The 12,885-nt window shown below is 36.7% G+C and overlaps 2 protein-coding genes across 2 annotated transcripts in view; both read left to right on the top strand.

Moving 5' to 3' along the window:
• LOC107695252 (unconventional myosin-If-like) overlaps positions 1 to 4,677 on the top strand; it is a 19,444-nt gene extending 14,767 nt beyond the window's left edge. Inside the window, exons 21-28 of the mRNA XM_016495063.1 lie at positions 732 to 901; positions 1,134 to 1,279; positions 3,012 to 3,158; positions 3,242 to 3,390; positions 3,480 to 3,539; positions 3,665 to 3,890; positions 3,975 to 4,147; positions 4,227 to 4,677. Coding sequence (XP_016350549.1) covers positions 732 to 901; positions 1,134 to 1,279; positions 3,012 to 3,158; positions 3,242 to 3,390; positions 3,480 to 3,539; positions 3,665 to 3,890; positions 3,975 to 4,147; positions 4,227 to 4,303 — 1,148 coding nt within the window. The 3' untranslated portion in view covers positions 4,304 to 4,677. The remainder of the gene's footprint in view (positions 1 to 731; positions 902 to 1,133; positions 1,280 to 3,011; positions 3,159 to 3,241; positions 3,391 to 3,479; positions 3,540 to 3,664; positions 3,891 to 3,974; positions 4,148 to 4,226) is intronic.
• A 3,478-nt stretch (positions 4,678 to 8,155) lies between these two features.
• On the top strand, positions 8,156 to 12,597 carry LOC107695230 (alkaline ceramidase 1-like). The gene is made up of 7 exons (XM_016495046.1): positions 8,156 to 8,161; positions 8,790 to 8,911; positions 9,336 to 9,450; positions 10,129 to 10,267; positions 11,074 to 11,211; positions 11,369 to 11,506; positions 12,388 to 12,597. Exons 2-7 carry the CDS (start codon positions 8,819 to 8,821, stop codon positions 12,563 to 12,565), a joined length of 801 nt encoding a protein of 266 aa, XP_016350532.1. The 5' UTR covers positions 8,156 to 8,161; positions 8,790 to 8,818; the 3' UTR covers positions 12,566 to 12,597.
• The last annotated feature ends 288 nt before the right edge of the window (positions 12,598 to 12,885 follow it).

The raw sequence follows: 12,885 nt of genomic DNA, 5'->3' as shown, positions 1-12,885 counted from the left end.
TATAGGCTAGGTATTGTGTTTATTGTTTGTATATTATAACATTTAGCTTTATTTACCGGTGTTATTTATGAATGTAATAATGCGATTTCTGCTTATCTCTGTTTAACCTAAACTAGGTTACAACGTAACATTAATGTAGACCTATACCGGTATCTAAATATGATTTTATAATTTTATGCTATATAGACCTACCACATATACCCTCCACTGGATGTAGAATGAGCAGCAATAAACTACATTTTGGCATTTTGTAATACTTATGTGGATATTTTGGTGAAAGTAACTCAAAAGTAGTGTAACGCATTACAATTCAGAGACAGTAATATTGTAATGTAACTAATTACTTTCAAAAGACAGTAACTAGTAATATATAATGGATTACATTTTGGAAGTAACTTGCCCAACACTGTTCATAAGTGACTGATCGAAACAGTGTGCCACACAAACAGTGTTTCCATTCATTTCACAAGACTTTGCTGTTAGCATTATGCTAAGCTAATGGCAGGATCCTCTAATAAACATAAAAATACATTGCATATACAAATATAGGATACAATAATCTATTTTTAATTATACCCAACTATTTTAGATGATTTGAAATTGAATACATTTATTTATAATCCTCGTTTCTGTTTTGTAATGTTTACATTGCATATGGTATGCACTGTAATAGCAAATTTTATATATGAGGTTGTACCCTGTCTTTCTCTCTCTCTCTGTCTAATTTTCAGCCTCTGATATACTGTATAACTTTAAAGAACGACGTAGCAATAGTATAAACAGGAACTTTGTTGGTGATTACTTGGGAATGGAAGAGAGGCCTGAACTCCGGCAGTTCATGGCCAAGAGAGAGCGAGTTGACTTTGCAGACTCGGTCAACAAGTTTGACCGTAGGTTCAAGGTGAGAAACTAATAAGCAAAAATGATGTGTAGTGTTCCTTTCAAATGTTTGGAGTCTGTAAGATTTGTAATGTTTTTAAAAGAAGTCTCTAAAATGCTGATTTGGTGTCCAAAAAAAACATTTATTCTTATTATCAGTGTTGACAACAGTTGTGCTGCTTAATATTTTAGTGGAAACCGTGATACAATTCAGGATTCTTGGGTTCAGGATTATTTCTCACTGTTTTCTTTAGTCTATAAAGAGGGATCTGATACTGACACCGAAATCCATCTACCTAATCGGTCGGGAAAAGATAAAGAAAGGACCAGAGAAAGGCCAGATAAAGGAAGTTCTGAAAAGAAAGCTTGACATTGGAAGTGTCCGTTTGATCTCTTTGAGGTAAGTAGCTGCCTCATACCACCTGTTTTACAGGTTATAAGTCTATGCTGGTGCAACATGAATATATATTTTTTTGTTTTGTTTTTTGTTTTTTTGTTTTTTTTGTTTTTTTTTGTTTAAGAAACATGTATGATTGTAACCACAAACAAAAGGGTGGATTCTTAGTCTAGGAATATAGTGGCATTTCTGTCATTTAACAAGGAACAGCTAGATGATTTGTAAATGTGTAAATATTCAACTTTATTTAACTAAATATCTCAATTGCAAATCCAAAAAGGCATTACACATTTAGCTAGATATACACCTGTTTTTAAAATCATTGTCTGTTATTTTAGCTCTTTATTTTGCTCTCTTGGCCTGAGCAAATGCAATAAAGCCGTTCATTTATTCGGTGTCTGCTTCATGCACAGTAGTGCTTACATGCAGATTTATTTCTGTGTGACACAAACAAGCTGCCAGACCACCACTGCTGCTACAGCAGAAGAGCGTATACGGAAGTTCTGCTGGGTCAAACTATTTGCAAAATGCAAAAAGGAAATTAGCAAACAGGAAATCAGTTCATATTTATGGCAGCTCAGTTCTTTTTTTCTGCCTTATATGGCAAGTCTGAGAGAGAATGAAAGTGTTTTTGAACAAGAGGGAGAGGGATGGTGATCGTCTACTCCTTATGATGAGAATTATATGATGATATATCAAAGACACATGGAGATAATGTGAAAATCAATTACGCATTAGTCAATAATAACATTTTCTGTGCTTTGATATTTCATCAGTCATGCCCTCTCTCATCTCCTCTTCTCTTCTGTCCTTAATTGCTCTTAATTCTTCTTCTTCAGTATTTTATTTGTCCAGCACCATTTGAGCTGTTTGAGTTTTGCCTGGCTGATGAGAAAACGTCATTTGTTGGATTTCATTTATATATGAATTTACTTTTAGGTCTTCCTTGACGTGGTTTCTTCATAATCACACCCAGAACTGTTAATATCTTTTATACTTAAAACTTACAAATGCTAATACTGAATGGTATCTATTATTTGAATTTTTTTTTAAAAGGAACACAATTCTGTTCTGGTATCGATGAAGGCTTAAAGATGGGGCTATAGGGGATTTTTTTAATGTTTTTGAAAAAATCTCTTATACTGTTTTTACTGTATTGAAAAAAAACATTGTGAACTATTACTACAATTTAAAAGAACTGTTTTCTGTTTTAATATATTCTAAAATGTAATTTCATCCTGTGATGGCAAGTATTTTTAGCAGCCATTACTCCAGTCTTCAGTGTCACATGATCTGCTGATTTGGAGCTTATTTCTTATATTTAACAATGTTGAAAACAGTTGTGCTGCTTAATATTTTTGTGGAAACCATAATACAAATTTTAGGGTTCTTGAATAGATTACTAAAAATAAATAGAAAAATGAAATAGAAAGTTCAAAAGAACTTTCTTTTTTTTAAAACATAAAACATTATAAATGTATTTACTCTCTCTCTTGACCAATTGAATGAATCCTTGATTTAAAGTATTAATTTCTTTCAAAAAAAAAGAAATAAAATAAAATAAAGAAAAGTTTTAGAAACACTGACCAAGACCACCCTAGAAACGCCCTCGAAAACACTGGGCGAATACTGGGAAAGTTCTGTTAAAAAACTTCACATTCTGAGTTTTGCTTGGACAAGCACCATATTTTCTTCAGGAAATGTAAAAAATTAGTCTTCCTTCATTTCCCTCCAGCACAAGGCAAGATGACTTCTTCATCCTTCACGAGAATGAGTATGACAGTCTGCTGGAGTCCACATTTAAGACTGAGTTCCTCAGTCTGCTTTGCAAACGTTATGAGGAGCAGACCCGAAGCAAACTCTCACTGTCCTTCAGCGATAGGTGCTGATAACTCTCTGTCTCTCGTTTATAGCATTAGACTCATTCCAGAGCAGTACAGAAACTGATAGTAATATTTTGTGCAGGCTGGAGTTCCGTGTGAAGAAGGAGGGCTGGGGAGGAGGCGGCACACGTGTGGTGGTTTTCCAGAGGGGACAGACTGATGCAGCCATCATCAAACCTGGAGGAAAGACCCTTACTATCTCTATAGGAGATGGACTACCAAAGACATCCAGTACGTGAGATGGATGGATGAAGAGTGTCAACAGTGGCACAAAAACTGCTCTTTGAGCTTCACTGCATGTTCTTTTTGTTTTTCTCCAGAGCCAACAAGGAAAAGCATGCCACAGAGTCATGGAGGAAGAAACCAGCCACGGCACAGAGGTAAAATTCCTAATTTATGTAATTAAGTTAAAATTCTGAGCTATAATTGCTATGCTGAACCATGTGGATACATTTTTTCCCCTCTATATTTATTGAAACCCTCTATATGATATGATTTATGACAGGGGGCCATCAGAACGGGGCAGCACAGTTTGCCCGGGCTGGTACTCAACAGCAGCGTCACTCGCAGCAGCAGAGGGAAGCGACGTACTCCATGCCAGTGAGGAACCCTCCACCTAGCAACGCTCTTCCTAAACTGGGATCGCAGAAGAATCGAAGAGGCTCCAGGCCAGCCCAGAATCAGTCCACAAACCTTGACTTCCTCAATGTGCCTGATCAGGGCATGTCAGGGTAAGAAAACACAGATGCACATGCCCCTACAAAAACATCTCAAAACCAGTTTTTGTAAATACTAAACAGTCTAAAACTTTCCAGAATGCAGCGGAAAAGGAGCATCAGTCAACGGCCTCCACCGGCCCCCTCTAGCCGTCCCAAACCTCAGCCCCGACCACAGGGCCCTCGTTACAGAGCGCTTTACCAGTATTTTGGCCAAGATGTGGATGAAATTAGTTTTGATGTCAATGACATCATAGAACTTATCAGTGAAGGTGAGACCTGGAAATAAGAATGTTGTGAATTAGATTTAGGCTGTTGAATGTTTCTAATGCTCCTCTGGGTTTCCTGCAGATCCATCGGGGTGGTGGCGAGGGCGGATTCATGGGAAGGAGGGTCTCTTTCCTGGGAACTATGTGGAGAAGATCTGACCTCTGCATGTCAACGAGGTCACACTGATGAACCTGCAACCCTGACTTTTGACCTCTAACCTCCACTAGATCATGGAATCTCTTAGGCTATGGGAATTTGGACTCAAGCCAGTGACAAGATCAGTGACTTGTCATCATTTTGTAGGATTTTTTGCAGAATGTTATGAAATTTTTTTAAAGAGACAAATTTGTTGGTACAATTTTCAGGCTAAGAGAGAGCATACACTGTTTACAAAGACTCTGCATTGTCCACAAATGACCACTTGACTGTGCTGTTGTGCAGTTTGAAGGATTTGAGAGAATGGTTTCATTTTTTCAAAGGGAAGAACAACAATCACAGCCTTTTCCTTCATTTTTATGTCTAGTTTCCTGAAATTTCCTGTAATATGTAAAAATATTTTTTACCATTTTTTCTCTTCTCATCTGTGTAAAATCTTCATTCAAATCTTCATAAAAAGTATAAATTGATGTCTGAACAGTATTAAAGAGAGCTTTGTTTAAAAGATTTCAATGCTGCTCTATATTAAAATTTAAATGACATTCAAAAATAAAAATATAAGAAATATATATATATAGGATATTTGTACAGGATACAATGTACAAGATCACAAAAAATATTTCCTGATGTTTTAGTCACAAATGTGATTATACAAGTTTGCATCTGGTAGTATGTAGTTATTACCTCTCGAGGCAGTCAAAACTTGCACTTGTCTTGGCCAGTAAACTTGTTCCAGAAAATTGGAGCCAAGCCTAAATAACTTCACCATGGAAATGTGTTTTTCCTTGTTTCCTTTCCCCCTTGTCTAATTTCTGTGGTACATGCATTTGATGTGATATTTGGATTGGATTTTCAATTGAATAGAGGTTATTAGCCCCTGGCACAAAAGGTGTCTGACAGAAAGGTGAATGACAGAAAAACGTGTTCTTTGCAGGTGGGTGGGAGGACTGGTTGAGCAGGTGAGTTTAGATTGAAAGTTCTCTCCCTGACAGGTGCACAGAGATGCTACAACAAGAAGCATTATGAGAGTCAAGCCTCATTTTCCATGCTAAACATTTATGCAAAAACCAGCATGTTGCTGAGTGTGAAAACTAATACAAATTTAAGCCTGGGCATTCGCATGTGATCTTCATGTTTATGAGGGCTAACTGCAGCAGTTTCATCTATATGTTCCTATTGTTTCTTTTAGGATATTTGTACAGGATACAATGTAGAGAACAACATGAATTCACCATAGTAACCAGTATCAGAATACCTATTACTGCTTTAAAATGATGAATATCGAATCTTGAACAGCTTGAGCCTACACAAGTCATGTTGTTTCTTTTCTTTTTTTTAACATCAGATGACAGTAGAGAAAATTGCCTTTGTGTGCTTGTTTTTAATCAAGTTTATCAAATCTTGGTGTCAGTTTGATTTAATTTAATTTAATTATATTTATTTGTATAGCCCTGGCTGGCACGTATTTAACTATAATACTTACAAAACTATGGTCATATTTATTAAAACACAGTAGACAATGTAATACAACCTTTATAGAGCTGAATATTTATATATTGCCACTTGCTGCGGTAAACTGGAGAAAATAAAAACGTAAAAAATGTACTACCTCTAAATAAGCGAAATAAGGGTACTTAAGTACAATACTTTAAATTTGCACGAAAGCAAATAAAGTAACAAGTGTGGTAACCTGAGAGCAACTGTGCCATAAACTACGGTTACCATGGTAAATTTCTCTAGGGCGGGGGGGGCGTGCTGTATGTGGCCACATTTGTCCTTTTAACGAAGTTAAATTTAGGTGAAGGCAAATACTGAAACTGTAAATATTTTTGCGGTTAGTGAGTTGAATGGGTGTCAAATTTTCGACCGGTGAGGTGCAGGTAAACTTGACCTCAGCTCGTTAAACTTGTGCTGCAGATCGTGCCAGAGGCGGCTCTCGTGGAAAACGGTGCGTTTCAGGTCTGTCCGCATAGCGAGCTGACCGCTTCACTATACAGTGGCACAATGAGGAATGCTACTGTTCGCTCGGTTTCACCTGAACCCTCCAGGTGATGTCACAACGCGAGACCCGAGTAACAGGATCGGGGGGGACATTTCACCCCTACTTAAACCGGACACATACGCGCGGCTGCTGATGCGTTTTTGAGAGGTAAGCGATATTTATAACTTTTTTAAATCTGAGATCGTTTGGTACTATCGATTTGAGAGAGTTTATATAAGATACGCATGTTAGTCTAATCATAAGCGTTTCGGTCATTGTAGTGTTTGTTTGCTTTCTCTGTAATTCTGTGCTGTACTCCCCTACCAATTAATTTATTCTCCAGAGGATTGACTTTTCCTGGGTGAATGATCCGTGCTCTGCGAGGTAATGATACGTACAAGACCACAGATCCAGTGGTTAAATGTGGTTGTATGATGATAAATGACTGTAGTATATGACATATTGGCTAACTGAAAACCTTGTGAGCTCAGAAAAGGTCACCTGGTGTTTAAAATGGCAACAATAACTGCGTGTTGTAGTGTCACTGGAAATACTTTTGCTACACTTGCATGCAAAACTTGCTTAGGCAAGAGAAACCTGTCATTTTCAGTTTATCTTAGAATAGCACAGATTTTGAATTATCCCACTGAATCGAATCTTTTGATCTGTTCACTAAAAGATTAATTTTGTGTGATATGAACGAGTCACTGAATCATTAACTTGTCCGTTAAAAGCAGTTTTGACCGAAACAGTTCAGCGTAGGAGCGGTTCACACAGAATTCGTTTTTGCGTTAAAGATCATGGCAAAATTCGAGACTCGAAGACTCATGGCAAAATTAATAAAAAATGTAAGGCGTTGAGACGCGTTTTTAAAAGTTGGACTTATTGTATTGAGCGCTGCATTTTTAGAACACTATGTTGCGCGAGAGGCTGCAAAAAGTTGAGATATATGGAACAAAACAGTTCAAGGGGTCGTTCACACAAAACACATATGCACATTCCACTGTACTACTTTTCTATGTGATAAGTTTATAAACATTCTATGTAAACGTACGTGTGTGACCATTGCATCCTGGTCTTTTTTTTCAGCATCTTGCAGTGCAAAACATGATGCTCAAGTTAAAAAGTTGAACTTAAAAAGGTTTGTACCTTGCGTTTTTTCTCCATTTCATTTTCTTGCGTCTCACGTTTTTAAACGCAAAAACACGTTTAGTGTGAAAAGCCTTCTATTGGGCCAATCACATAAAACATAATGTTTGCGTTGAAAATCTTACGTTAAAACTTATTTTATCCTGATCGGAGCATTTTTAGAAGGCTGTCATGCGCAAAATACTGCAAAAGACCCGAGTGCAATGGTCAAACATTAGAATACAAAAATGTGTTCTGTCCATCTACTGCGTGTTTACATTGAAAAACCAGCATAGTGGAATGCAAAAATGCTTGCTTTGTGAATGTTCCCTTATCCTTTAAAGGGCACCTATTATGCCTCTTCTTACAAAATGTGATATACTGTATGTCTCAGGTGTCCCCAGAATGTATCTGAAGTTTCAGCTCAAAATACCCCACAGATAATTTATTGTATCATTTTGAAAATGCCTGTTTTGAGTGGAAGCAGAAACACGCAGTTGTCTTGTCTGTATTTTTAAATGCAATTGAGCTTCTGCTCCCTGCCCCCTTTTACAGAATAGGGCTGTGCATTTAGAGCTCGTACCTCAAATACTCTGCCAAAAACATCTGTTTGGTTTTGATGATCATGTATCATGCATGTATCATCTGAAATCATGCGTTTTAAAGCCATATCAGTTTGAACTTCTGATATACGGTTTTCTGAGTGCACACATCCGAAGCACGCGCACAGGAAGCGGCTGTCACACAGCATGTGAGTATTAAACTAAGTTCTCTTTCATGTCTTATTGCGCTTAAACTTTCAAATACACACAGGTTTATGTTAAAAACACACACAAGTTACAAAAACACAGTCAGTTATGTCTGTGAAGGTGAACAGCGGGGAAAGAAATCGCATGTTTATATTAGATCTGTATATTAAGTAACCGCAGCACCATGGGTGGGAAACGTGCAGATTAAGGGGCAATGATATTATAATGTGATCCCCTTCCTACGTCACTAGGGGAGCGAAATCTGAGCAGCTCGTTTTTTCACATGCTTGCAGAGAAAGGCTTACCAAAACAAAGTTACTGGGTTGGTAGATGCACCGGGGACCTGATTATAGCACTTGAACACAGAAAAATTCAGATTTTCATGATATGTCCCCTTTAATAAAATTTGCATGCTACAAATCAATCTATTAGAGCCTCCAGAAAGGCAGAGATCTACCTTTTGTTCAGTAGCTCCATTCTTTCACAATAGAGTCTGGAACACTCCTCCCTGTAAAGAAAACAAGCTTTAGCACCATGGCAAGTGTTTTGTTCTTTAACACACAGATGTAAGCCACAGAATTTTTGACGTGTCATTACAGCGATTTATAAAACAGTCTCTCTTTTTCTCAGGGATCCCATCATTCCCATCCTTTGACAAAATGGCAAGTGTGTTTGCCTACGAGAGCTCTGAAGTGGACTGGTGTGAGGACAACTATAAACATTCAGAGAATGTTGAGGAATATTTCAACACGGTATGAACATAACAGATGAGCTGCAAATCCCTTTCACACTCTAGTCACTGTGAATCATTCTCAATCCAACCCTTAACTCTAAAGGAGTCCTATACAGAACATTGTTAAATGTTAACTACGCTAGGCTAATTGTTGCAGTCTCCATACGATAATGCTCAAAGTGCCATGGTTTCATCCAGAAACTACACCCACACTAATGGCACATCTACAGTGACTCAGGCACAATGTTACACCTATCCATGTGCTCAACAGAGATTGAATACAGCACAGTACAGCCCATTCAGTTTTTATTTATGGTCCTACCCTAGTAACAAATTAATTATGTCAATGTGACTGCTACAAAACCCATGTTTAGAGGCATCATGGGATATTATTTGAGTTTGAGTGTGTCTGATTCACTAACATGCATTTTTCCCCATTTCAGATGAGCAGTTTCATATTCTTTTTGATCTCACCCATAATGCTTTACCTGCTACACCCATATGCCAAAGAAAGAAACCTGGCTGTGCACCTGGTCTGGATCATGATGGTCTTTGTAGGTAAGTGTAACAGCTCAATCTATAAGGGGTTGTGGCATTAACAATCCAGCAGAGGGCAGCACTGTACAATAGCCAAGTCAAATGTATAGCCAGCAAATTGAAATCCACTGATTCATTATATTTCATTCAAATAAATTATTGAAAGAAATGTCAGCTTGAGTTTTTGTATGTTAGTGGGGAAAATTAGTGAAGTGTTTATACAAGCTACAAAAGGCTTTCTAACTTTCACAAAATGGGTTTACTTGCAAATCGGTAGACTAACAAAAAAAATTATAATTGCATTTTTAATAATAATAAAAAAATAAATAAAAAAAATCTGTATTTGTCAAAACTGCTATGCAGTCAGTCATGCACACACTGAATAAGCTGACAATGTTGATAAATGTTTGAAAGCGAAGCAAAATTGGGAAAACATGCAAAAATCATGTTTTGCTTAAACCACTTATGCTGTTGCTTCAATAAATCAGCTTTTATGGTATTTACATGACCTTATACTTATAACCAACTTATTAAAGTCAACTTTAATTGTATTCACATCCCATTTGACTTCAATTATGTGACACATGTTCGAGAGAAACGGGACATTTAAGCAGAAAAATTTAGTTTGGGCATCGATTCCAGAATAAAGCCAGACAAAATGAGTCTTTCTCACTCCATGGTCTGTTTCTCTCTCTTCAGGTCTCTTCTCCATGTATTTTCACATGACTCTGAGTTTTATGGGCCAGATGCTGGATGAGCTGTCAATCCTGTGGGTTTTGGCTATTGGCTACTCCCTGTGGTTCCCACACAGACACTTCCCCTCTTTTATTAAGGACAGGTAACAAATTCATATTTTTCAGACCATGTTTATGGTCTGTTTCTATGTAATGGCATGAACTTGTCTTCCTCCTCTAAAACACTGTGTCTTCAGTTCTAAAAATAGGAGCAAATAAAGGATCCATTTACAGTCTTTAGTTTAACAGCAACACTAACTTGCAGCATGATATTCTGATCTCACTGTGGGAGAGATGATTTCCACAGCTTTCTCAGTGGGGTCCAACCAGCCTTATGTTAATATTTAAAATGATTGAAATCTATATGAAACAAAGTTTTAGACTTACAAAAATGTTTATGTCTACTGTCTTGTGGCTTAAAATGTTGGGGGTCAGTATTTTTTTTAATAACAATTAATAGTTCATTATATTTAGAGACATTTATAATAGCATTAAAATATATTTTAAATCAATGTGGTTCTTTTGAACGTTCTCATCATTAAACAATCTTGAAAAAATTAATTACTGTTTCCACTAAAATATTAAGCAGCAACTGTTTTCAACATTGATAATAATAAGAAATGTTTCTTGAGCAGCAAATCAGCATTTGCTGACACTGAAGACTGGAGTAATGGCTGCAGAAAATTCAGCTTTGCCATCACAGGAATAAATTACATTTCAATATAGATTCAAATTCAAAAAGTTATTTTAAATTGTAATAATATTTCACAATAATACTGTTTACTTCTTTTTGATGAAATAAATGCAGCCTTGGTGAGCATTTAAATGGCTGTCAATGAAGAAGGATCCTTTTCTAGACTGTCCCCAGTCTAAAGTTTGGTCTCTCTTCCTCTGTTTTGTTCTTTTTCAGGAGATCGTTCTCTCATATGGTCCTGATCATCACTGTTATAAGCACTCTGTCTTCTTTTGTCAAACCTACAGCTAATGCCTATGCTCTCAACTGCTTCGCCATCCATATCCTCTACTCTCTGTTTGTGGAATTAAGGAGGTAAAGGATGTACATTCATCGCTTCAGGCTTTTTCAGATGTTGTTTTAGTCACTATTTACCCACTTTTAAACTATAAATGCTACTATACAAGATCTGTTTTTATTTCTTGTTTTGCTTGTTTTCACTCTCATTCAACACTGAACTATTTCTCAACAGTTGCACAGATGAGAGAGTGCTGCGTCTGGCCTGGGCGTCCATTGGCCTGTGGGTTCTGGCTATCTCCTGCTGGATTAGCGATCGCTTTGGCTGCAGCTTCTGGCAGAAACTGGACTTCTGTTATCTGCACGGTATCTGGTGAGTGAGCCATGATATCCCGCTGTATGTTGAGCACATTTGAACCCTGAAGCCTACAAAAAATTTTTTGATAAGCAAAATTCTTAGACCTCTAAATTATCAGCATGATCATTACTTTGCTGAAAATCGATAGTTTATACTTTTTTAGCAATTAAAAGGCCTTTTAGCATAATTATATCTATCTATCTACTGTTTCTATATATACATGCATACATACATACATATATATATACTATATATATATATACACATATATATATATATATATATATATATATATACATACATACATACATACAGTTTATAAAATCATCAAATATTATCCCACAGGCCTATAAGGAATGTTTGTGTGCATCTCTCAGTCATCATTATATTGCATTGCTTTATGTTTTGCCCCTACAATAAAAACTACAGAGCTTATCATATAACTAAGAATTTAAATATCTTACTAAGACATATTATTGGGAGATTTAGAGTGACAACTGATATTTAAATGCATTTAAGTAGGCCTAGCCTGCTATACATTTATAAAGATGTAATCATACTTTTTGGCCATGTAAATCTTAGCAATTGCGCCAAATTGCATATTTTTGGACCTCAGAATAAAACTGAAGTGTTTTTTTTCCTTCTCTAGTGTGAGCTGTATATTCTCTATATCATACTAAATGAGTCATAAAAAACACATATGCAAACATTTGTGTGTGTGAGTGTGTTTCGTTTAAAGGTTCAATAAACAGTTAAATTGAAAAAAAAATTTCTGACTATTATTTTATATGGATTTTTATTATTATATCTGATTTTACAGGGTTAAACCACATTGTTCAGAGTTTTGGACTGTCATGCTTATCCAGATACTGTTTTTCCTCTACCCCTCCATTCAGGCACATTCTGATTGTGGTGGCCACCGCTTATGGTAACACTTTGATCGCTTACCTGGACGCTAGTCTGGAAATCCCTTATTCCCTACCCGACCTGCAGTACTGGCCACAGAATAAATGGTCCATTGGGTTTCCTTACATAGTCCTCAAAGGCACTACAAAGACACGGAAGAGATGCTAGCAGGCACGACAAGACGAACAAACACAAGATGAACAAACCTCATATTTAAAGTTTGATTTAACGCTGATTTAGGACCAGCCTTTACATTTCCAAAATGGTGAATATATTTATATGGGCAGGAAGAAGCTGATCCTAGATCATTACCCTGAGCCACTGTACGTTATGTGAACACTGAAGAGAAATTAGTTATATGAAACAAATGTTGTGCTGAATTTGTTGCAGTTTCTGGAACTTTCTCCACATTTCTCACAGAACCTGAAACTGACGTGTGTGTGTGTGTGTGTGTGTGTGTGTGTGTGTGTGTGTGTGTGTGTGTGAGA

The sequence above is a fragment of the Sinocyclocheilus anshuiensis genome, unplaced genomic scaffold (assembly GCF_001515605.1).
Source record: "Sinocyclocheilus anshuiensis isolate Anshui unplaced genomic scaffold, SAMN03320099.WGS_v1.1 scaffold122, whole genome shotgun sequence".
NCBI lineage: Eukaryota > Metazoa > Chordata > Actinopteri > Cypriniformes > Cyprinidae > Sinocyclocheilus > Sinocyclocheilus anshuiensis.
This window is presented reverse-complemented; position numbering and strand designations above follow the sequence as displayed.